Here is a 26248-nt window from a genome sequence, read left to right on the forward strand (position 1 = left end):
TTTTTGCATTATCCAGATCCTGGGTCAGACGTAACAACCCAGTGTTTGGGTAATTTTTGTGTTACCCAGATCCTGGGTCAGACGTAATAACCCAGTGTTTGGGTAGATTTTGTTTTACCCAGATTTCCGGTCAGATGTAACAACCCAGTGTTTGGGTAGTTTTTGTGTTACCCAGATCCTGGGTCACACGTAATAAGACATAACAACCCAGTGTTTGGGTAGTTTTTGCATTATCCAGATCCTGGGTCAGACGTAATAACCCAGTGTTTGGGTAGTTTTTGTGTTACCCAGATCATGGGTCAGACGTAACAACCCAGTGTTTGGGTAGTTTTGGGGTTGTCCAGATCCTGAGTCAGACGTAACAACCCAGTGTTTGGGTAGTTTTTGTGTTACCCAGATCCTGGGTCAGACGTAATAACCCAGTGTTTGGGTAGATTTTGTTTTACCCAGATTTTGGGTCAGATGTAACAACCCAGTGTTTGGGTAGTTTTTGTGTTACCCAGATCCTGGGTCACACGTAATAAGACATAACAACCCAGTGTTTGGGTAGTTTTTGCATTATCCAGATCCTGGGTCAGACGTAACAACCCAGTGTTTGGGTAGTTTTTGTGTTACCCAGATCCTGGGTCACACGTAATAAGACATAACAACCCAGTGTTTGGGTAGTTTTTGCATTATCCAGATCCTGGGTCAGACGTAATAACCCAGTGTTTGGGTAGATTTTGTTTTACCCAGATTTTGGGTCAGATGTAACAACCCAGTGTTTGGGTAGTTTTTGTGTTACCCAGATCCTGGGTCACACGTAATAAGACATAACAACCCAGTGTTTGGGTAGTTTTTGCATTATCCAGATCCTGGGTCAGACGTAATAACCCAGTGTTTGGGTAGATTTTGTTTTACCCAGATTTTGGGTCAGATGTAACAACCCAGTGTTTGGGTAGTTTTTGTGTTACCCAGATCCTGGGTCACACGTAATAAGACATAACAACCCAGTGTTTGGGTAGTTTTTGCATTATCCAGATCCTGGGTCAGACGTAACAACCCAGTGTTTGGGTAGTTTTTGTGTTACCCAGATCCTGGGTCACACGTAATAAGACATAACAACCCAGTGTTTGGGTAGTTTTTGCATTATCCAGATCCTGGGTCAGACGTAATAACCCAGTGTTTGGGTAGATTTTGTTTTACCCAGATTTTGGGTCAGATGTAACAACCCAGTGTTTGGGTAGTTTTTGTGTTACCCAGATCCTGGGTCACACGTAATAAGACATAACAACCCAGTGTTTGGGTAGTTTTTGCATTATCCAGATCCTGGGTCAGACGTAATAACCCAGTGTTTGGGTAGTTTTTGTGTAACCCAGATCCTGAGTCAGACGTAACAACCCAGTGTTTGGGTAGTTTTTGTGTTACCCAGATCCTGGGTCAGACGTAACAACTCAGTGCAGTTTAATTACTTCTAAATGTTTAAATTTAACTTTTATTGTTAAGCTTATTAAAGGCAATATGTATTAAAAACAATATAAAATACGCTTTACTGTAAAACATGATTATGAAAATAAAGGTATTATCATGCAAACCAGTGTGGTTGTGTGGAGTATTTAAAAAAAATTAATTTAGAGGATTTAAGTTCATACATGAATCAAGTACAAAAAATAAGCTAACCCTAACCCTAACCCTAGTATTGTAAAAATGGATCAACCCATTATGCTGGGTTAAATACACAGCTCAATTTACTGGGTAAAATGAACCCAACATGTGTTCTGTCGTATATTTACCCAGCCCTTGGGTTGTTTTTAACCCAGTGTTTGAGTGTAGATGGAGACTCGTGGCTCTTTCTCTCGAGTCTCAATAAGAATATTTCTATAATGTTTCTAAGTGATCAGAGCTATCCATGCACGTTCATTTCATCGCTGGACTCATGACTCGCTCGTTTCTGCAGAACACTTAAAGGGTTAACCTCTTAACTGTGTGCCCCTAAAGCACCTCAACGGTACATATAACTATTCTGAGGTATTAATTGTATATCCCTGTGTGGGACTCTCTGCTGGGTGACGGATGCTGGTGTGAATGAAGCACACGGTCAGGTTTGATGTTAGAGTACACTTACTAAAGAGCAGCGTGACACTGGCCAGTATATCAGCGTCATAAAACACTAAAAACAATAGCTTTGTGATGTGAGGATATGAAGCTGGCACGGCTCAGGCCTCACACTTAAGTTCAGTTCACTGCAGTGTTCAGCGGAAATCAACACTAGAGCCCGTCGTTTTCACGTATGATTAAAGTATGATTACTGGGTCAGATTATGGATTCCTTGCACATTATATGTTATGACTTAACACACTTACACACCATAATAAATGTAGAAGTTTGCATAGCCAGCTCCATGTAAGGATTCGCTGGCGTAGTAAAGCTGTCCTCCTCTGAGTCACGAAACAAGAGGCAAAGACTTGTAGAAACAAGATAAAGCGGCATTAATAGTTCTCATCTTTGCCTTTGTTAACACTAGGTTAGGTTTGGTGTAGTGCTACTGCTACTTTCATACAGCAGGTTAGCGTTAGCATTAACTTCTAGCATTAGCTTCCACACCAGACATCTGATCCCCGAGCTGCTGCGATATTACACAACCAAACCATTTATTATCACTGCCAGTCAGATTATACTGAAAGAAAGGAGAATTTGTTACTATTTTCAAGCCACTTTGAAACAATCTATGTTGTATGAAGCACTATAGAAATAAAGGTGATGACTCACAGTGGAAGTATATTCAGTATACTATATTTACAAAATTAACAGAAATGCAAGGATGAAAAAGATATTTGTTTCTCAAAAAATGTAGTTTTGATTCATAAGGGATGAGTTTAGATAAGTGTTTTCACACATGATCATTGGCTGTGGGTGATCGGGGAATTATTGTGGCATTTCAATGGCAGTGTTTCCAAAAATGAAACAAAAGAGCTGTTAGTTTTGAATAATGTGTAACGTAGAGAACTGTGTTGAGAGTTTTGCAAAAATTTTGTTTAAAGTGTAAAGCGTATATTGTACCTGCAGACTGAGCCGGTGCTCGAGTGAATGATGAAACTGAGTGAGCCTGACGTTCCACTTATAGTGTGCAAGACATTTGAAAACACTGTAATACACACCTCAACTAGAAATAGAACGACACCGAGGGACGACATGTGACTTTCAGAGATTTTTGATCAAAATAAATAATTTTCTGTCCTCATGCCGGTCCAATGCTCTTCTGCTCAAATGTGCATCGGTCTCTCTTTGGTCACTAACTGAGGTCAGCTCTCTCGGCTCCAGAACCCAGGACACGTGCGGGTCAGCGGAGGGCTGTGGACCGCTGAACTGAAGGGCCATATTTCAGGGCCGGAGTAGCGGACAGGCTTTGATCCGAGCAGACGGCGCTGGGATGGTGATGGGGTCAGCACACACACACACACACACACACACACTGAGCGCTGAGCGATTACTGCACTCTACTGCAAAACTTCACTCGCTTTTACACATTCTGTGGCTGAATTGCTTGACCCTGAGTATCAATAGTAACATCTCGCTCTGTGTGTGTGTGTGTGTGTGAGTAAGGTTCTTGAGGCTCATTCTCGTGTTACGCAGCACGTTAGAGCTTCTGCAAGAACCAATCAGGTTCATTCTCGCGTTCTAAGAACCAATCAGGTTCATTCTCGCGTTACGCATCACATTTGAGCTTCAGCAAGAACCAATCAGGTTCATTCTCGCGTTACGCATCACGTTTGAGCTTCAGCAAGAACCAATCAGGTTCATTCTCGCGTTCTAAGAACCAATCAGGTTCATTCTAGCGTTACGCATCACGTTTGAGCTTCAGCAAGAACCAATCAGGTTCATTCTTGCGTTCTAAGAACCAATCAGGTTCATTCTCGCGTTACGCATCACGTTTGAGCTTCAGCAAGAACCAATCAGGTTCATTCTCGCGTTCTAAGAACCAATCAGGTTCATTCTCGCGTTACGCATCACGTTTGAGCTTCAGCACGAACCAATGAGGTTCATTCTGGTGTTATAAGAACCAATCAGGTTCATTCTCGTGTAATGCAGCACGTTAGAGCTTTAAGCAGAATGTCAAGCAGGTTCGGTTGAGCTTCTGTATCTGTTCACTGATCAACGTTTATATGTGAATAAAAGCCTAAATTTAGTAAAAGCTCCATCATTTAAAGGAATCGAGTCTCTTTATAAAATGTGGACTAGACCTTGCATTAGTTTTACGATCTCTTTATTAACTTTTTGAAGTGTCAAAGTGTCAGTTGCGTAGCTGCAAAACACAAATCTCACAGATTTCATCAGAAAGATCTTTGTTTGTGTTTCAGAGATGAATGAAAGTCTTACGGGTTTGGAAAGACATGAAGGTGAGTAATTAATGACAGAATTTTAATTTTGGGGTGAACTAATCCTTTAAGCGGACAGTCTACTAATACTTTAATGACTGCTAGTTGACATGCAGTTACTTATAGTTTGCAGAAGCTCTGAAGAGGACTAAATAAATAAAGTGTAACCTACGCCTCGTCTATGATCAACGTGCTTTAAAAAGTTTGTTATAAATTCTAATTTAAAATGATTTATTGTGATATTTGTGGGGTTTAAAGTAAATGTGTGTTATAATAAGGCATCCTTAGATGAAAAATCTGACATTAAAAGCCTGGAATTCTTGAAAAAAAAAAAAAAAGATTAACTTTATTTAAATTCTATGTCTGCCATATTAAAGGCAAAAAATTGTTAGCCATATATGCCATTAAAGTTAGTCATGTGACAATGATATCGGAGAATCTGGACTGTGTGTCTCTTACAAACATCACAGCATGTCTATGGCATGACAGGTTTAGTGGAGGCAGTCACTCGTGTGTTATTGTTGACCAATGGTTGCACCGCTTAACTAAATACATTTTATAACTGCATTTTTAAAACCAAGAAAGATATAGAGATGTCTAAAAAGGTAGCACAAGCATTTTAAAGTTGATTCTCACAGACATGTCTTATTTGTCATTGACCCGCATTCATCGTGTCTATTAGCGGATTATAAGTCGGAAGATGACTTCCAAACATCAGACTAATACGTGGATCCATACGTCTTCCGTTTTCAGCCGCTTTTAATGGCGCATGTGTGAAGTAGCGTATAGTGCATGTGTTAATCATGATGAAAGAGGTTCCCTGCCTCCGTCCAGGGGTCACGTAAACACAGCTGTGTCTGGGGCCGCGCACACACGTCCATACGCCCGACTGTGTTTTCAATAAATCAGTGCATCTGAACTCACAGCCGGGCTTATCTGGGCTCAGATCGAGCTCTTTCGGGGTCTGTGATGTGTTTCAGTCTTAATCCCTGCTCTTCAGTGGATCCTTTATGTGCACGAATGCTGTTTGAGCTTCTCCTTATCATCTGAACTATACGTCTGCATTATCAGCATCTGGTCAAAGCACTTTGGTTGGACAGTAACACGTATTTGAGCATTCTTACATCAAAATCATCATTTCTGCATAAGAAAAGCAGTCATCAGTCATGGTTACAGTTTGTTTGGATGGTGCACTACAGACTAAGTAACATGTCAACTAGCAGTCATTATAGTATTAGTCGACTCTTTTCAGACAAAACTTAAAATCTACAGCATGTGATTCATGACTGAGGTAACTCTTTATTAAATGTAAATATCGCAGCTTCAGGAAATGAAGTCGGCAGTAGCATGTGGGACTCACGTTTCGCTGAAAACTGATGGCGGTGTGTCTTTTCACGGCCTCTTTGCATTGTTTCCGATACGCGTCTCGTGTTTCTCTCGCCGGCGGTGGGAACGGCGGGAGAAGCTAATTGCATTGTCGTATGCAGATGTCATTTTTGTTCAGATGCACTTGCAGAATAATTCATTTTTCTCCACTAGTGCCACAGCTTATTCTCACCGCGACCTGTTTAATACGAACTCCCACTGGCGCACTCGCATCGCATGTAAAGACGTGATCCGCTCCTGACAGGGCCGAACAGCTGCGGACTGGAAGACAGCTTCATTATTGTCTTCGTGTTACAGATGGATGACGCCGCTGACAGACACACTAAATAAATTGGCAGGGTTATGCAAAAGAAACGAGCTTACGTTTCGGCTTTCCAGGAGTCTCAAGGTGTATTTTTAGTCAAATGAGATGTTGCACAGCGGTGTGTGGCATATGATTTCAAATGTTAAAGCATCCGTTGTGGTTTGACTCCTGGAGAGTCCTGTTGAACAGAGAGAGGCCTGCTGTTGTTCAGAGGCTGTTCTTCAACAACACTTCTGATGTTGAGAAACTGTTTTGTTTAGTACAGAAGAGTTTGGCCAATATCTCTCTCGGTCGCAAGATGAATCTTCCGTGCCCTGATCCGGCTTTCAGGAATACATCATGCTCTGACATTCCCGAAGAGAATTTAAAAGGCCATTTGTCATGAAACTCAAGCTTCATCACAGATATACAGCTGACGAACCCATCGATTAGGAGTTTACCCGAGTTAAGCTGCTTCATGTTAACATTTTAGCTTCACAATTCAGCAAGTGTTAGACCAACACTGTTGCTTATACACTCACCTAAAGGATTATTAGGAACACACACTAATACTGTGTTTGTCCCCCTTTCGCCTTAATTCTGTGTGGCATTGATTCAACAAGGTGCTGAAAGCATTCTTTAGAAATGTTGGCCCATATTGATAGGATAGCATCTTGCAGTTGATGGAGATTTGTGGGATGAAGCTCCCGTTCCACCACATCCCAAAGATGCTCTATTGGGTTGAGATCTGGTGACTGTGGCGGCCATTTTAGTACAGTCAACTCATTGACATGTTCAAGAAACACCAAATTCTGACTCTACCAACAGAAATCGAGACTCATCAGACCAGGCAACATTTCTCCAGTCTTCAACTGTCCAGTTTTGGTGAGCTCTTGCAGACTGTGGCCTCTTTCTCCTGTGTGTAGTGGAGATGAGTGGTACCCGGTGGGGTCTTCTGCTGTTCAAGGTTGTGTGTGTTGTGTCTTTGCTGCATACCTCGGTTGTAACGAGTGGTTATTTCAAAGTTGCTCTTCTATCAGCTTGAATCAGTCGGCCCATTCTCCTCTGACCTCTCGCATCAACAAGGTATTATGGCCCACAGGACTGACCCATACTGGATGTTTTTCCCTTTTCACTCCATTCTTTGTAAACCCTAGAAATGGTTGTGTGTGAAAATCCCAGTAACTGAGCAGATTGTGAAATACTCAGACACCAACAACCATGCCACGCTCAAAACTGCTTAAATCTCCTTTCTTTCCCATTCTGACATTTCACACCCCTAAATGCACTGAACTGCCATGTGATTGGTTGATTAGATAATTGCATTAATGAGAAATTGAACAGGTGTTCCTAATAATCCTGTAGCTGAGTGTATTTGTTGCATCAATGATCATAATTTACACACTCGTCTTGAATTATTCCCACTGTTGTTAGATTGTAAGTGAAGTGAGTGTGAAACAGTGAGAGTTAAAGTGCTGTCCTTCATCAGATCGAGAGTGTGTGTCTGTCAAACACTGCCGGATCTCTTCATTAGCGTCAGCGTTCTTCATCAGGAGACGTACGCGCTCATTCGGCCGCTGTAGAGGATCACATCATACACTGACCAACACACACAATGGCTTTCGTCAGCTTTTGTTTGATCATTTTGTTTTTCGTCAAATGTTTTGCTTGAAACTCATTCTTGTGCTGTCAGTCTTTTGTACATATTTAACTAGATTTGATAAATGTGTATATGTGGCGGTGTTGATGGACAGGCCTCCGTCTTCATTGAGTGCCTGAAGGCTGAACACACCTCTGCATTGTTCCTGAGTGATTAGACGGGCTTGTTTGCCCTTTTGCCTTCAGTTGCAACAATGACATCCCAAACAGTTTAGTGCTAGTTGAGTTGCTCCTAATGGAGGGTGTGACAGAACGCTAACCTCCTTCACGTGCGCTGCGCCCCGGATGAGCCGATCCCCAGAGATTCCCTGCGTTATACAGGAGAAGGAGCGGAAAGACTGGAGCACGGGAAACATGAAGCGTCCTCCTTTAAGCTTCCGCAAATGTGAGGAAAATAATCCAAAAATGACTCGTAGCAACACACGAAAAAGATGCTTTTGTCTTATTCACAGTATAGTTTGGTGGATTTAAACAATAACACTTATTTCACATACAATATTGACACATGGTTTTCCATGATACACAATTATTAGCGCTGTGTCCTGTTTCCCCCGTTTGCACGAGTAACCATGGTTTTACATTGTTTGATTAATCCAGTCCACCTGTGTCTCGTTTCCTCCGGTTGTTAATGTTTGTATATATAGGGCTTGTTTTCAGTTATTCATTTGTTCTAATCTCGGGTATATATTCCCGAAACCTGAAAGTGTTTGATATTTTGAGTTGGTGTTTAAAGGGCCCCTGTTATGGATTTCTGAATATGACCTTTCATGTAGTGTGTAACAGTTTTAAATCTGAAAGTGCACCGCATATATAAAGTTATTGTCTTTCCAGACACCTGGGAAAACTTGAACCTCAGACCGGCAGCAGACTCCCGTGGACGCTGGACAGCATCATGTCCAGAAGACGCTGTGCTCTGCTATCTGAAGGTAAAGCCAGTTTATTTCACTGCATGGACGGGCATTTCAAGACTCAGTCCTCAATCATGATTTCTCAACGTCACTTTGAAATAAAGGTCACACTTATATTTCTAAAATGGCAATGATGAGTATATACAGTTACTGATTGTCTTTGGCATAAAAAACAGTTTGTGAAACCTTTAAATGTTGGAACAGTTAGGCATCGCATTATTCTCCTGTTATCACTGTACAGCGGCTCTCAAACAGTCTGTGTTGTAAGAGTGCTATACAAATGCTCTACTAATACTCTACTAATAGTCTACTATACTCTACTAATACTCGACTGTACTCTACTGGTACTCTTCTACTTCTCTATCAATACTCTACTAATACTCTAGCAATACTCTACTATATTTTACTGGTACTCTTCTACTGTACTCTACTAATACTTTACTATACTCTACTAATACTCTACCAGTGCGCTAGTAATGCTCTACTAATACTCTACCAGTGCGCTAGTAATGCTCTACTAATACTCTACCGGTGCACTACTAATACTCTACCAATATTGTACTGTGCTCTACTAATACTCTACTATACTCTACTAACATGCTACCAATACTCTACTATACTTATTAATAGTCTTCTAATACTCAACTAATACTCTACTATACTTTACTAATACTCTACCAGTGCGCTAGTAATACTCTACTAATAGTCTACCAATATTTTACCGTACTCTACTAATACTCTACTCTACTAACATACTACCAATACTCTACTATACTTAATAATACTCAACTATACTCTAATAATACTCTACTAATACTCTACTATACTCTAATAATACTCGACTGTACTCTACTAATCCTCTAATATACTCAACTAATACTCAACTATACTCTAATAATACGCTACTAATACTCTACTATACTCTAATAATACTCTACTAATACTCTACTATACTCTACTAATACTCTACTAATACTCTACTATACTCTACTAATACTCTACTAATACTCTACTATACTCTACTAATACTCTACTATGCTCTACTAATACTCTACCAGTGCACTAGTAATACTCTACTAATACTCTACTAATACTCTACTATGCTCTGCTTATACTCTAATGAGAGTGAGTTGACATGTAGTGACTTGTAGTTTTTTGTCGTGACATATTGTTGTGATGTGGGAGAATGCAGATGTGTTGGTTATAAACACACTCTAGTCTGTAGTTGAGCTCCTCGGTAAAGTCAGATAGCGCTGACACATGACAGATATACTGGATCTGTCTGACTGAAGCCCTTGATATGAAGCATTCAGAGCTTCACACGACCTAACATCTGTTTGTTCAGTCCCTTGTTCAAGCACTTCAGCGTGCAGAAGATATTACGAAGATCTGAAGTCAATGATTCAGTAGTGCAAGGCAAATGTTTATATGCGTATAAGTGGGCAGTTGAGTAGCGTGTGTATGACTGAGGAGACGCTCGCTTACAGTCAGGACAGTTAAAGCTGGACAGGCCTGAGAAAACAACTTCAACTCTTGAACTAATCTGTTTTTCAGCCGAGAGGAGACTCTCCCTTCTGTCTCCTGTTCTCAGACGAGTGCGACGCCCACTGCGGTCATTCATTGTTCTCTCTGTGACGAGCAAACACTTGTCCACACACACACACACACACACCTGGCTCAGACATGTCGGCGGAGAGAAGCTGAATGGAGAGATCCTCGGAAGTGGCGCTCCGGAGCGCAGACAAAACAAGAGCAGGCCTGAGGCGAACCTGACTTCAGGACAGGTCAGACCTGCAGAACAGCTGACACACACACACACACACACACACACACACACACACCTGCCCTTCATCAGGCTGACAGGAGGATGATCTCCCTCTCCGGTGGCTTTTCCCTTCACATCACCGTTCCTCCAGTCACAGCAACACATGATGCTTCTGAACCGCAGTGTGTGTGTGTGTGTGTGTGTGTGTGTGTGTGTGTGTGTGTGTGTTTACAGGTGGTTATTACATTGACCAAATATCCCTAAGCAGTGTCAAACCTGAGATCTCCTATATTGAGGAGCAGCCAGTGGATCCCCACGAGGGAAATCAGTTAATAAACATACTAAATTACATTCATATAGTTTTATTAAATAGTGTGTGTATGTGTGTGTGATGGGCAAGTAGGGTAGGGTTAGTGTAATGGGACATAATATACAGTTTGTACAGTACAAAAGCCATTATGTTTATGGAGAGTCATCACAAAGATAGTGAACCAGACGTGTGTGTGTGTGTGTGTGTGTGTGTGTGTGGCAGGATATTTCCTCCTCATTAACACCACTCTTCCTCATGGTGTCTGAATCAGCAGGTTTTCAGTGCATGTGTTCATCATCCACACACACACACACACACACACACACACACACACACACACACACACACACTCAATGCGCTGCTGTAACCAGGTCACACACACACTTCATCAGGGAATGAACTTGAAAAGTGAGCTTACAGTAAAGGCCTGATGAATGCGCTTTTAAGCCGTGGAAAAGAAAACAGTGGTGTGTGTGTGTGTGTGTGTGTGTGTGTGTGCCGCACCCAGTGCAGTGAAGACCTCCCGTGGAGCCGGTGCAGCTCGACTCAAGCCCATAATCCCCGCGTTTGCACTTCAACTAAATTATGAGCTGACTTGCCAAACTGAACACAGCAAACTCCTCGATCCGCTGCATGTGTCGACGTCTCGGCTTATATAGTCATGCATGCGCGATCGTGTCAAGCGGCCGGCCGTCCGGATATCAGATACACACCTGCGCTAAAGCAACATGTTTGTATTCCACACTCGTTTGACATGTTCATCTCAATCAGCTCTGGAAGCGGCAGAATAGCAAGTGTCTTTCTCTTGATTGACAGCAATAAAAGAGGAGTAAAAACAAGCCAAATGTTATATCAAATTGCATTTGTTATCCGGAGCGGAGCCCGCGGGGATCTGGGATAAATATACATGAGAGGTGCAGCTCCAGCTTTCCATCTAATTTGCGAGTGAAGGTGTGGAGGCGTGGGTAAGATGAGCCGCCGCTCTGTAATGGGGCCGTCGTTCTAACAAGCTGTTTCTGAAGCAATCCCACCGGCTCCTCTTTACCTGTTCCTCTCATTTGTGTCCTACATGCTTTACTCGCCCTCGAGATGCTGTCAGTCGTCGTCCAAATCTCTGACACCCGCACGTACGCTCAGGCCAAACTAAAGCCTGCGGTGTGTGTCGCTGTAAATTGGGCGAGCATGTCACGGTTTGGGGTTGTGTCGGCACTAAAGTAAACTCGCCCTGTTCTGGGGTTCAGGAGGATCTGAGATCGTTAAGATGATCATTAATCTCCACACGAGTGACTGGAGTTGTTTGATGAGCTCCGATTCAAACGGTTCTCGTTACAAAGGTGAGATTAAGTTTTGCATAAACCGTTAAATCCGGTGAACCCTCGCTGAAGCACACACACTTCTGCTCACACTGTTGCGCTATTCTATCCAGACACATCCAGATGGAAACATTTGTATTATTGCAAAATACAATCGCAAGGACACATTTCTCAATGCACTCTAAATATTACTCGGTTGTTTTAACACAATTTTGGGTCAAATATGGACAAACCCAGCCATTGGGTTAAATTTTGTATTACATTTTTAACCCAACATTTGGGTGTGTCCATATTTGACCCAAAGTTGGGTTAAAACAACCCAGCATTTTTAGAGTGGGATAAGCCGAAACTCGGCTTATCCCACACAGATGCGGAAACTGGTCCCAGAGCTGTAATCTCTCAGGTATAACATGCAAACGAGCAGCAGAACGCCAGCCTCAGTCTGTTACGCATGAATGTCAAGCAGCGAACGCCAGGTTTAGATATACATGAGGCTAAAAACAAACACATTGTTTCATGGCAACAGTGTTTCCCATGTCTCCAGTCGAGTGCACATGCATGTGCTGGTGTTTGTTCGTCTGAATGGACAGGACAAACAGAAAGATACAGAGGCACGCATATACAGACGCAGTCACATTTATTTACACTCAGACATAAAACACACATTTGTCAGCGCGAGGTTTGCTAGCATGAGAAAGTAAATGAGAGGGGAAGGGCGTTTGTTGAATGGGTGGGCATGTTCACACACAGCACTAGCGCTCGGAGATCTTCTGTTACTCGACACGTCTGAACACTGGCAGATCTTCATCTTCATGACAGCCCAACACTAACACACACACACACACACACACACACAACTACAGTCAATACCGTCAAACACATTCACAGTATGAATCTCTGAACATGCAAAATCAAAAGAAAGAACAAACGGACAAAGACTTTTTATTCTAGCTTCATGCTTTCTTTTTTATCACCATTTCACACATAAAGCTGGAAAATAGAGTTTCGCAGTGTTGTAGTCGAGACCACCGCACTCGAGTCCGAGTCAACACCGAGACCAGAGACGGTCGAGTCCGAGTCAAGACCGAGTCCATAGAGAGTCGAGTCCGAGTCGAGTCCGAGACCAGAGACGGTCGAGTCCGAGTCGAGACCGAGACCAGTGAGGGTTGATTACCTAATTTACTTTTATTTACTTAGAGAAATCCTTTTTTTTTTTTTTTTTACTGAATTTACTTAGAGTTTAAAAAATATGATCAGTTTAGGGTAAAAAGGCCACATAGTAGGTGGTGTTAAAAGTAATTTTATTACAATTTGTCATGCGCAGTTGCGCACTAGAAAATCACCAATCACTGGGCGTGTCAATCAATTTAAAGAAATATTTTATTAACATACATTAATAATCATGAAAAATATTTTGAATTGAACTCGAGTGGACTCCGAGTCCTAAAAAAAAAAATGTTCGAGTACGAGTCAATTCCGAGTCCAAATGGACACGAGTCCATGACAAGACCAAGACCATTAAAATATGGTCTCGAGACCGAGTCCGAGTCTCGAGTACTACAACACTGGAGTTTCGATCCCAGAACGATGACGAAACACAGATCGAGAGGAGTCGATCAACACCTCACAGTCCTGAACTCATCCTGGGTCCACATTTCATTCAGGAACTGTTGGCCGTTTGATTTATATCCTGATTACTGTTGGTGTTCGTGTTATTTTACATGTGCGTCAGCCACGCTTCCATCACTCGTTTCTGCTTCTTCTTCATCCTCTTCTGCTGCGTTCACCTCCACCTCCAGACACACACTCGTGGACTCCTCACCCACACTGAAGTGTGTTCACCTCCTGCAAGTAAGCGAGGGGAGATTTTTTGGACTCTCACGACTGTGAGCGAGTGAATGAGTCGACTCGCCGTGAACACTTCAGATCCATAGACCACAATGCAACACGGCTATACCAGCGCGCGTTATTCGTCAGCGTTTTTCAACGTGTTTTTTTGCGTTCACACCCAAGTGACTTTCAGTGACGATGAGCCGAGTGAACATGCAAATTTATTTCTAGACATTAGATGGCGCCCATTTGCTCTGCAATACCACTCCATATCAGTTCTCTTGATCAAGATCCTAGATCCAAGATCAAGATATCTGTGTAGACCATAGATATGTATATAAAGGCTAGATGTGTTACGGCGGAGTTTCCATCGTCATCACCGGCGGCCATCTTGTCACAGACAAGCTGATGTAAGATGAGTGGTCAGCACGAACACAAATACTCTTATCTCGTTGAAATCTTGACGGATTTACAAATGGTTTGGTTTCTTACAAGCGTTATTAACGTGGCTATAATTATCTGGATGATTATTTATTTATACACTTTTTATTCATAAGTGTACAGTGTCATAACTACATCTCTGACATTTATAACAAAACAAACCGTTTGAAAATCGGTAGAAAATTGAGCAAGTTATGGTCATTTAAATAGTACATGTACCATTAACACAATGTTACGAGTGAGCGAGCTGTCTGTGACAAGATGGCCGCCAGGTGCAGACGACGACCTCCATTGGCCAGCAGCGCTGACGACACATCTAGCCTTTATATAAATATCTATGGTGTAGACGGCGACGCTACTTGGCATATATCTTCTTCGCCGTTAAGTATGTGTGCTCAGCAAGACCGTTTTGTGTTTGAGCGCCCCCAAGTTGTGTTTTACTGTAATTTCAGAAGCTCCAAACGCGTGAGCAAAAGCGGCAATCTCATTGGTCGGATAGTTTTTGACACGGTGCTTCAAACTAAAAAACGAACCGGAGACGTTTTTTAAAAAAAATCACGCTTTTATGCGTGGCGTTTTACGCATCGGTGTGAACACTCACATTGGCGCCCTTTGTTTAGTCACGAGGAGTTAAACGTCGGCTGGTGTGAACAGGCTTTTACACGACTACGCAACTTACACGACTCTCCTCATAACGATGCATTTAAAAGTTAATGGCCAAACGGATCTTTATAAAAGTCCACATTGTTATTGCAGATGAAATATAACATGGATAACATTAAATAATAAAAACGGATCAATAGGGTCCTCACACTATCGGTGCTTGAGCCCTAAATGTGTTTTTTTAAATCAGTTTAAACTTTGATTATTCACTAAAACCTTCATCTAAACCTCTCACCACCAGTCGCGTAGATCCGCCATGTTTGTAGTTTTTTAACACCTTGTAGTTCCTCCTCCAAAGCGCGATGGGTAATCTCAGCCGTTATAAGAATAGTAGATGATCCGAGGACTTCTGGCACACTCTGTTTAACACATACTATACTTTGACACACGCCGTTAATCTCACACACCGTTTAGGATAGATTTAGGATAGGACATTGAGACGCAGCCCTGCTTTAGCAGATCTTCTTCTTCTCCTGTATTTTGATCAGGAGATTGGGTAATCTCTCAGTAGATGAGTAACAGCGCCCCATAAACACTGATTGACATTCTGTCAATGGCGGTAATGAGTTCATTCATTCATTCATGGATGTTTAATAGTTTGGCCATCTTCAGATGATTTCCAAGAAACCTGCAAACACAGAGTTGCTATCGAAACGTTGTGTGTGTATGAGCGTTCTGACAGCAGGGACTCGACCTTCTCTTTCTGATTTAGTTTTTATTTGATTAATTCCCGGATAAAGAGCGTGATGCATTGCATGCCGTCCCTGCCGCACTCATTCAGCTGCGGATGAGATCTCACACTGCGTTCACTAGACCGTGAAGTTTCCAAGCCCACACCTTAACCCAACACACAAAAAACAACATCCTACATCTTTGCAAATGTCATCAGCCTGAGAATTCAGCTTCAACAAAGTGTGATGAATGTGCTGTTTTTGTAGTCGTGAAGGGCACATGTTGAGTCAGGCTGTGATGCGCCGAGGACCTGTCCGTCACGTGTTCACTACTGAGTTAATATGAAAGATATCTGACAGATAATGAGGCATGGCCGCTTTCAGGACCAGCGCTTGTCAACAGCTATTGTAAGTCACAAGCATTTAAAACATGAGTCTTCTGCCAGCGATCATTGCTTAATTTCATAAACGGTAAATGGCTACAAATTACAACGGGAAAAAAACTGCCGGAACGCCATTTTTGACAGGTTGAACAAACCACACGGAAGAAACCTGTAGACCTCGGAGATATGTCGAATGTTTGTCCGTCTGCTAACATAAGCTCCAATTATCTCACAGACATAGCAGTGAAAATAATGCCGACGGTACAGTATATCTCCAGTTTACCTCTAATCGTCGTTATAAAAGTCAATTATTGCACTGTGGTTACGTTTAAGAACTTTAAGGAAAAGAATTAGACTTTCGCACGCCACATGGCTGATTTAAAAACTCAAGGATATGCTTTCCTGCTATACTATATTAGGCAAAAAACTAACGTGGAAAGATCGGTATGTCTGTGGACTGAGATTCTGAAGTGCACATACGAAGGACACTTTATTTATTTAAACTTTATTTACACCATCCCATGAGGCCGCTGGTAGGTCACGCGACCATGACATCACGACAGATTATACACACATGACGTTTTGAAGTGCTTGTTGCTCCTGATCAGACAGTATGCCGAGTGTTTTCGGGGTTAAGGGTATTTTTTATCAGATTTGACCTGGCTGTGTTTTAGGAGGCCATTTGTCCTGCCTGGATGTCAGCTTTTCTGTTTCTGAAGAGATCTGGTTTGATGTTGGCCTGATCAATGTTCTCATTACGGTCATGTATAGCTGTCTACCACATAAACCGAGTCTCCGTCCTCCGGTCCGTTCTGGAAACGCTTGTTTTCGTCTCAGGCTGAAGCGAATGAGGCCGATGGTGTTTGAGACGGCGGGAGGGATGATGTGTGGCAGCTTTATGGAGATGAAGACACATATCTGAGTTTGTGTGGAGATAACAGTAGCGCTTCCATGAGGTCCACAGAAGACGGGTGTGATAAAGTGTGTTTGCATAACACTTGTGAACCGTACATCAATTTTTCAAACGCATGCTGTGATATTTCATGCTTGCAGTTTCCCATATTACGGTTGCCAGGTCAGTTATACATCTTTTATCCCCTTTAAACAATTCAGAAAGCAGCAAGATTTGATCTTGAACTCATTCATCTTGACACTCCTATTTATGTCATTCAAAATCAAAACTAATTGCAACTGCAATTGGATCCTAGACACACCCAAAGGCACGCCCACGGACACGCCCATATACACACACTCAGACATGCACACATACACACCCTCAAGGGGGTCGCACACCGGGCGTGCCGCGTCGCAATACAATTCACAGGTATCGCACACCGGACGCGCACATTCTATTCGCACGAGCTCAGTTTTGAATCAACTCCTGGTAGAAGTCAAGAGCTGCAAGATGGGTGAGTTTAAACTGGATGTATTATATATATTTTTTATGTTAAGTGAATAAAATAGCTGATGTTTGATCGTTATTAACCAAGTAAAAGTGTCTATCACCTTGTTAAGTCTGTTATTTTGTTGTAACGTTATCCGTTGTCTTGGCAACTATGTTAGTTACAATAGTATTTATTTAGCTAGCGTTTAGCCAACCCGAGTTTAAATATATATATGGAGCACCCCGATGATATATATATATATATGTACATATGCTTTCCCAATATGACTATTCAAGCTGTTAGGAATTAGGAAAATTAGGAATGTTAAATAGGCTTAAATGTATATTGCAGCACAGGGTGAAGTCAGTATGTACATTAACGACGATTTGAGACAAATAAATGCAAATTTAATATAAAACTATGCAAATGGCGCTCTGTGGCGTGGCAGGGTTTTGAACACGGTCCTGAGCCGTAGCTGGGCGGCGCGGACAGACGCCGAATGGCGCCGCCGGTGTGTGTACACACATAGAGAATAATGTGTTCGAATTTTGAAGACATGGCGCTGCGCTGCGCGCCCGGTGTGCGACCCCCTTCAGACACACCCTCAGACACAGACACGCCCACATATACCCACAGACACACCCTCAGACACACCTACAGACACGCCCACATGCTCGCCCATGGACACACCCCTCACTCACATGAGCACATATATCTTAATCCCAGGTGTGAGCGGGACACCATTGATAATTAACCCCTCGAGACCCCTCGCTATCGCATCTTTAGATTGCAAAGCCATGATGGTCTTCGGATCGTACGGCTCGTTCAGCTGTTAGTTCTGATCTCCGTTTGCACTCTTGCATGTGAAAACCATCTTGCTTTCCTTGACAAACCTGTGACGGCTTGCAGTGCTGAGATGCTCAGAGTATAACCGGTGAAACCTCAAACAGAAGCGAAGAACCACACACACATGAGTCACGTTCAGTTCTGTCATTCACACACAAACCTGCTGAACCTGCTGTAAACCCCAGCGCCATTACTGCAGCACACTCAAGGCCAAGTGTACTTATGTAGACCTATACTTATATCAATGTAGTAGTCTCAATCGACCTACCTTTGAGTGTATAAAAGTACACTTTTAAGTGTAAGTATTAAACTTTGAGTACACAGTTTACAACTAAGTTATTCAGTTGTACTGCCACTATACTACAAGTGAACTTACTGATAGTTTACCAGTCAAATACTTGTAGCACATTTATTAGATTATTAAAGTACACTTTGAAGTATACTCTCAGTAAACAACAAGTTTAGTAGTTTATGCTGCAAGTATACTTGTACGTTTTCTTTAAATAAACAGAACATCATACTTGTTGTTTACTATTTATATAATTTTTTGCCTTTTTACGAATACTTCTATGTTCCTATTTAGGTATTATTTTTTATACTTTAAATATACCTTTAACTGTTACTCTTTCCCCGCAAGTGTTTTTAGTTTTTAAAGTTGTCAACGCATTTGATCATTTCATTTAGCTTTATGAATTTAGTTTCATTAAAACTTGATAAAAAAGCAACATTTTGAACAAAAGGTTGAGAAAATGGCATTGTGTTTACATGTGTTTTACTACAGCACTTTGATCAGCGCAAGCTGTTTTAAATGTCCTATAGAAATAAACCCTTACTTAATAATAGTTGGAAGCAAAATAAAGAACAAATAATATTAATCACACAGCCCTGGGGATTAAATCATCTTTGAAAGAAAGACGGCTAAACACTCGTTATAACATCGTCGCGTCATATTTTGACATGTTTTCAGCAATAAGCATTAAATAAAAGTCCTTAACTTTTTTCTGTTCAAAATTTATATACTGAGCGAGTTCGTCATGAATCCATTTTTCAATCCATGTTTTTTTCTTATCCTGAACCGCTATGGTACACCTAATAAGTGTTTCCATTGGGACTATTTTAGACTGGTTCGGATTGCTGCCCAGTGCCTGCGTGACTCGTCGTACATAGTAGTTCCGGCGACAATGTTCTTCCGAAAAACGTATTATTCTGTAAATAAATGCAATATTATTATTGCTTTCTATTGTGCCAAAAGAGTAAAAAAAATAAATCCTCATGAATAACTTGCAAGTATTGAGGCCCCTGACAGCAGTCATATAGTAATAGCCTATATTCTTCTTTTTTACCTACACACCACTGTGAATATTTTTGTTTTTGCATTTTAAATAGGGCTAATATAAAGGCTTCTCCTAGGCTTACGTTTTTAAATTACAAAGGGCCTACTGATGTTTTTGTCATTGTTTCTTCAATATTATAGGCTATTATTTCTGCATAAATATATCTGGTTATAGTAAACATGCCGTTTGTTTGAAAACAATATATTTTTTCATTCTTGCTGCAAGCTTACAAGAGCGATAATCATGATCATGATCAATTATTAAATGTGAAGAGGGGCCTTAAATATTATTTTTTGGGGGGGAAAGGGGGGTCTCAGACACAAAAAGGTTGGGAACCACTGAGTTAAACACACTTCTAGTTAGCGGATCAATGTGTGTGTTTGCTTGGATCATGAAAGGGTCCGGCAGAAGATTTTAAAATCCAGACATCCAAAACAGAACGATTCTCAAAGCTTTCTGAGAAAACAGTGGCTGATATTTCAGCACACACACACACACACACACACATACTTACACAAACTAACGTGTGCTTCTCAAGAGTGTAAAATCAAAGCTCGAGGGCACTGGAGTATGGAGGACCAACCCTGCAGACATGAAATATACTGTAGATATCATCATATAACCCAGTCCTAAAACACGAGGCATTACAGACATAACAGAATAACTCTGTAAAGCTGCTGTTTCTGTACGCTGGAAATGATGTGAATCGTGAAGCGCTAATAAATCTGACTGAACTTTAAGATTGTCGAAAACATCAGTGGATATTCTGGTTGTTTCAATATAAGTTATCGGTCAGCTGTTTCCATCAGAGTTTATTTAAGATCTCATTTGTTCTCCTATTTATTTATCTATCTAAACTTGCGGTGCAAGGACAACTGGTTTGCCTAACATTATCCAGACATCTCCATTTACATTTATTCATTTAGCAGACGCTTTTATCCAAAGGAAGCAGTGAAACTAACAGTAGGACAGCAATGCGTAAGTGCTACACATCTCTTTGTACAAAGGCTCATCATTATGAATGTTTTTTTTTTTAATTAATGGATACAGTTACACAGAACATATAGTCAATATAATATATGATAGGGTATGATTTTTCCCCAAAATTCAACATGTCTGACACAAAACGGTAACTGCGAATCCACGTTCGAGTTGTGTCTGAATTGTAGATCCATTCGCTCCTCTGCTCTGTTCAGCCGTCTGTGAAACACACTTCCACTTCTTGATGAATCTATTTCTATAGTTTTACATGTGTTGTGTGTGACTCCGCCCCCTGTGATGTCACACACATCAGACAATCAATTCCCCACGGACACAATCAAGCCCCGCCCCCACATTTGTTCTTGTTCTCGAAGCGTTTTACACTCGGATAGAAGAGGAAAGACCAGCATAACATCAGTTTCATGGTGACTTTAAATATAACAAGTTCAGTTGATCATTCAGAAACTGTAAAACCCAATACTGCACATTTACAGCTGTTTTCAATAATCGTGTGTGTCTTTGAACATTCAGATGTGCCTGAATGATGTTTGTCACTACAGTAATGGTCTGAGTGTTTCATACACACGCGTCCTGTTTAAAACGAGCCATAAAACGGTCCTGATTGAATAATTAGAGGAGCGGTCTAATCCGCAGAGCTTGACCACGAATTGAACCGAGCCGGTTTTACACCTCCAGGTTACACATAACGGATCTGCTGCTTTGTCTAATTGACATTCAGGCATTAGTGAAACGAGTGTTTGCGGAGGTAGATTGAACACAGTAGGTGTTAAGCCCAGAGCCGTAGTGAACACAGTTAGCGTGTGATTACAGCGAATAAACAAGATGAAGTGTAATCAGTGAAGAGTCCGCCACTGGAAGACACGTGGATCGATCGCTGATCTGAATCCTGGAGATGATTTGCGCTGTTAATGGCGGATAGAGGCTTTAGTAACTTACATCCGGGCCTGGGTCTCATTCAGTCTGTTGTGTGTTACGTGTTCCCTTCGGTGTCGCTCATAACAAGGCGTTTTCAATACACACACACACACACACCAAACACAAGTCTTTACAAATGTTATTCTATTTCTGAGCCTGATTTATGGCACAACCATCCGAAACCAGCTTCTCTCATTCTTCTGATGAACACAATTATGATCAGATGGCAACTTATGTTTTTGTACATTAACTCATCAACATAATTGAACCCTCATGTTGTGTTCGTGTCATTTCCACCGGAGAGGATTCCCCGAGTTAATGTTGTTGCACTGGACTAAGATTTACTGACTTTACTCACTGTCTTACAGCTTCTCTAAATATTTGGAATATTTTGTGTTTTTTCCCCACACTTTAACACTTGTGATGTTCCCGGCCTACAAAAAGAGCGTATAAATCTCTGATTATGCTACATCATTACTAAATATAAGATTACATTTTTTGTCATCTTGTTTTCTTCCATTAGGAACGGTTTTATATTTCTTTTTGGATCTGATGCATGGATCGTAGGCCTTATTTATCCAAGCATATATAGCTCACGTTTTTGAGTGAAAAAAACGTTATTTGTGGATAATTTGGTCAATTTTACATCAAATATGGAAATGAATTGCAGTGTTTATTAGTGTGCTTGTTTAACCAGGAAATTTGTCTTGAAATGCTTTTATTTTGTAGAAAATAACACAGTCACACTTATGATGTTCACAATCAAAAATTACCGGCCTATAAAAAAATACCTTATAAATATCTTATGCTATTTTATAAACAAACACAGGATTCAATATTTTTGTCAACTTGTTTTCTTTCAATTAGGACAGGTTTTGTATTTAATTTTGAAACTGATTGATCGTTGGTGTATAATTTTGTAGAAAGTAAAGCCATTTCAACACAAATGTCCTGGTTAGAAAATAAAGCACACTAGTGGGATCAACACTGCATTTTTTGTATAAATATTTTATGTAAAATTGACAAAATTATCCACAAATAAAACATTTTTTGTTGTTTTTTTTTTCACTCAAAAAGCTGAGATACGTAAGCTCGGATAAATAAGGCCTCGATCGATCCCTTCCCAAATTAAATACAAAACTGAAAGAAAACAAGATGACAAAAAGATTGAATGAAAGATATTAATATATTTTGAATATGTACAAAAGAATAATTCTCTATATGAACTTTATTTATTTTGTTTAATTACACTACATTTGTGTTTGAACACAACTAATGGAACTAACAATAAGAGTGTTTCAGTGAGAGAAGGCAATAAATATCACAGTAACCCTTTTAAACGATTACAGTGATACTACACGCCGTACACACACACACACACACACACACACACACACACACACACACACACACACACACACACACACACACACACACACACACACACACACACACACACACACACACACACACACACACACACTGCTGTTGTGAAGCATTAATGTTACTAGAGCAGTTTACAGACAGATATAAACTCTCCTCTACATTTATTACTGAATATTGAAATAAACAATAAAGTGTTGCATACACACTTGTGTAGTTGATCTGTTGTACACAGTCATCCACAATAGACTCTCACTAAACTCTCCGTTGTGCTTTTCTCCGTTTCTTTCGCTCGTCTGGATCTCATTACAGGGCAAACGTCTGTGCCGGAAGAACAAAACTGCCTTGTTGTGCCCTGAAATCTCTAATATTCATTCTAATGACCGTGTGTGTGTGTATACATGTAGGCCTACTATTATTGTATAAAAACATGACCAACTTCTTCTTCTACTCTTGCATTGACAGCGGTGAGCTGAACTACTGAAGCCATACACACACAACACAACACAACACAACACACTCACAACAAACCACAACTTGAGTAATGCAGTAAGCTGCATTTTGTCAGAAACCACACTTAAACCCCAGTCCTGTTCTCTTCATCATCATCACTCTTCATCCTCGGAGGATCAGATCGAGTCGCTCGACATCGGCTCTTTCGGTCTGAACTCGATGAACTGCGTAAATCTGCTGATGTTATGACGGATCAATCAAACTCAGAGACTATTAATAATAATAATAACTACAGTTAGTAGTACAAGAAAAGCTACATGTTACAAAGGTCAGTAATCATCATAATCCATTAGTTAACGTGTTAGTGAACATTTAATACATTTATTATCTTTGTTCATGTCAGTTTAATCGAAATGTTCATTGTTTGTTCATATTTATGCATTTACTAATGTTAACAGATACAACTTTTGATGTTAATAGTGTATTTTCTAATGCTAAGAAACAGTTTTTTTTTACTGTTTTATTGATAAGCGGTGTAAAGAAAGTCATATTTTGGTTACACTTGTAAGGTTACAGTAATTATATGCTGAAGTGAGTAACATTAATTAAACACATGTACTTACAGGGTCAGTTACTCTAAAACAGTCATTCATACACTAATTTAAATACACTGTTGATGATAGTTAGTAGTTAATGTACTAATTACTCTATTTAAAAAAAATGGATTATGTATTAGTAATTACTTTCTCAATCCCACATCAGCCTTGAGTTGAACAGCTCAACAAAACGCTCTTTTAATTCTTGCAAATAAATAATATACAATTGCATAAATTATTCTTGAACTGACTAAAGTATTGAAAGGGAGACGGTTACATTAAAAACATACATTTTAACAATGTTAATGTTAAATCCATTATTGTTTTATATAGAATTATAAAAAAATGTAATATCTGAATTAAATTCAAATAAAAATCAGAAGTAACTGTAATTAAATCACACAAAAATAAGAGTAATGCCTTACTTTACTTTGTCAAAGGGAAACATAATGAAATGACATGAATTAGATAACTCAGTGATGAATTCTAGTGTATTAGTTGCATGTAATTATGGTAATGTAACAATGACACTATAAAAGTTTTTAAAATAAATATTGTGTTAACAAAAGCAGATTGTTGATAGTGTAAGATAAAGAGTTTTGCATTAACATGGAAATGTAACATTGGGCTAAAAACTGAAGATCTGAGGAGAAGAAGATGATGATGATGAAGAGGTTGATTATGATGATGATGATGTTGAAGATGAAGGACTAGATGGGAAAATGACTGACAGAACAACACATCCATCTCTCCTCTACAATACTTCTACACTTCCCTCAGATGAATAATAGTTTAAAGAGGAGAAGTGCCGTGGGTCGTGTTGTTGTGATCACGTGCTCCTGACTGAAGGGAACTGGTTCCTGTCGGCCCCTGAGCCCCGCGGTTCCTCGAAGCTCTCGCCGTTCTGCGATTATAATAAGACTCTAAATCCCCGAGTGGATCTGACCTCTGACCTCTGCTTGAGCGCTGTTATAAACGGGCCTGGATTAGCTGTGTTCAGTGCTGGAAAACCAATCGCATCTGGCCCAAACACACTGCTCTATCACTCACGTTCCGGCTCTGCACATACACACTCTGAACTTACTAACCCAAGGAGGAAACGCCTTGGTTAATGTAAAGTTATTTTGTAAATGAACTTAATGCTTAATTAAAAAAAGTAGCCTAAGTTACGTGAACTTGACAACTCCACATTACTTATTGTTTTTGATTAAGATGATGTTTGTTTACTTCATAATTTTATTTCCTCAATTTTTGTTAAGTTAAGTCAGCTGATCACTTCCCACAGTATAGGAACACTGTAAGAGCAGATCCTGGAATATAAAGGGCAACCGTAGTATCTTCCCGTTGTTGTGTGGTTTATTATACGAAGCTTGCTTTGCGTGAACGATGTGGTGCACACACACTGATCCCGCTCATGCATTTATTCATGATTCAGGCCCTTTATGAACATGACCTGCTGAGAGTTTCTGAGGAAGGAAGACGCTGTCGCCCCCTGTTGGCCATCACAATCACCGGCAGCACAACTGCAGAAACCAGACGCCAGAGGAAAGCGCTGATGCCATTAACAGCAGTCTGCCTAACGAACATATAAAACTGAATATTTCCAAAACTATAACAGCAGAGCATCCTGATAGAGCAGGCCGTCTCTCTCTCTCTCTCTCTCTCTCTCTCTGAGGTAAACATGCAGATGTAAGGCTCAGATGTTGATTTACAGATGTTGATTTACAGGCCCCAGGGTCGAGGTCGATGCATTAGGGCCCAAACACACCCGCGCTACAGAGGAGACGCGTCGGCCCTCGTAACACACACACTCCATCTCAGCGCTGACCTCTGGCTCCCGACACACACACTTCATACTCTACATATGCAGGTCAAATATATCAGCATTCGTATGGACATGCGTCTGGATGTTTTCTCGGGGTGATCCTGATATCATAATGAGTCTCATCAAGAGCAAAAACACATTAAATATAGCACTGTGACAGGCTTTTATTATTACACTCAGAGAAACGCTTCAGTGGGTCTTGCCTCAACTCCAAATAACTCTAAAATGTTCTCTAAATGACTCACATTTACTTTCATGTTTTCTTTATTTCATAGAGATAATGTATGTTTACAAACTGCTTAATTTATATAATTTAATTAAAATGAAATATGAATTACAACTAAACATTAACCCTTAAGGTTCTATTTAGTCCCTTTTCATCTATGAATGTACTTTTAATAGAAATGTTAAAAACACGGCCTCACTGATCATTCATTTGAAATCATATCTAATATGTGTCTGCCAAACCGTGTGCATAACCAGGTAAAGATGCGACAGAATCATCATGATCGCGACCAGATCAAGAGTCTATTATTCGAGGC

At 40.6% G+C, this 26248-nt stretch overlaps 1 protein-coding gene across 1 annotated transcript; it reads left to right on the top strand.

Annotated features, from left to right (window-relative positions):
- The first annotated feature begins 4311 nt into the window (after nucleotides 1-4311).
- On the top strand, nucleotides 4312-25537 carry LOC148970695 (uncharacterized). Its single transcript, XM_089123783.1, has 4 exons — nucleotides 4312-4376; nucleotides 8515-8609; nucleotides 10146-10375; nucleotides 25317-25537. Exons 2-4 carry the CDS (start codon nucleotides 8576-8578, stop codon nucleotides 25470-25472), a joined length of 420 nt encoding a protein of 139 aa, XP_088979909.1. The 5' UTR covers nucleotides 4312-4376; nucleotides 8515-8575; the 3' UTR covers nucleotides 25473-25537.
- Nucleotides 25538-26248: the final 711 nt, after the last annotated feature.

This window comes from Pimephales promelas, chromosome 19 (assembly GCF_988280905.1).
Source record: "Pimephales promelas chromosome 19, fPimPro1.hap1.1, whole genome shotgun sequence".
Taxonomy (NCBI): domain Eukaryota; kingdom Metazoa; phylum Chordata; class Actinopteri; order Cypriniformes; family Leuciscidae; genus Pimephales; species Pimephales promelas.

Coding starts and splice junctions, on each gene's coding strand:
- LOC148970695 (XM_089123783.1), top strand. CDS start 8,576: ATGTCCAGAAGACGCTGTGCTCTGCTATCTGAAG. Junction 8,610..10,145: donor CTGTGCTCTGCTATCTGAAG/GTAAAGCCAGTT, acceptor TCTGTTTTTCAG/CCGAGAGGAGACTCTCCCTT. Junction 10,376..25,316: donor CGAACCTGACTTCAGGACAG/GTCAGACCTGCA, acceptor TTCATGATTCAG/GCCCTTTATGAACATGACCT.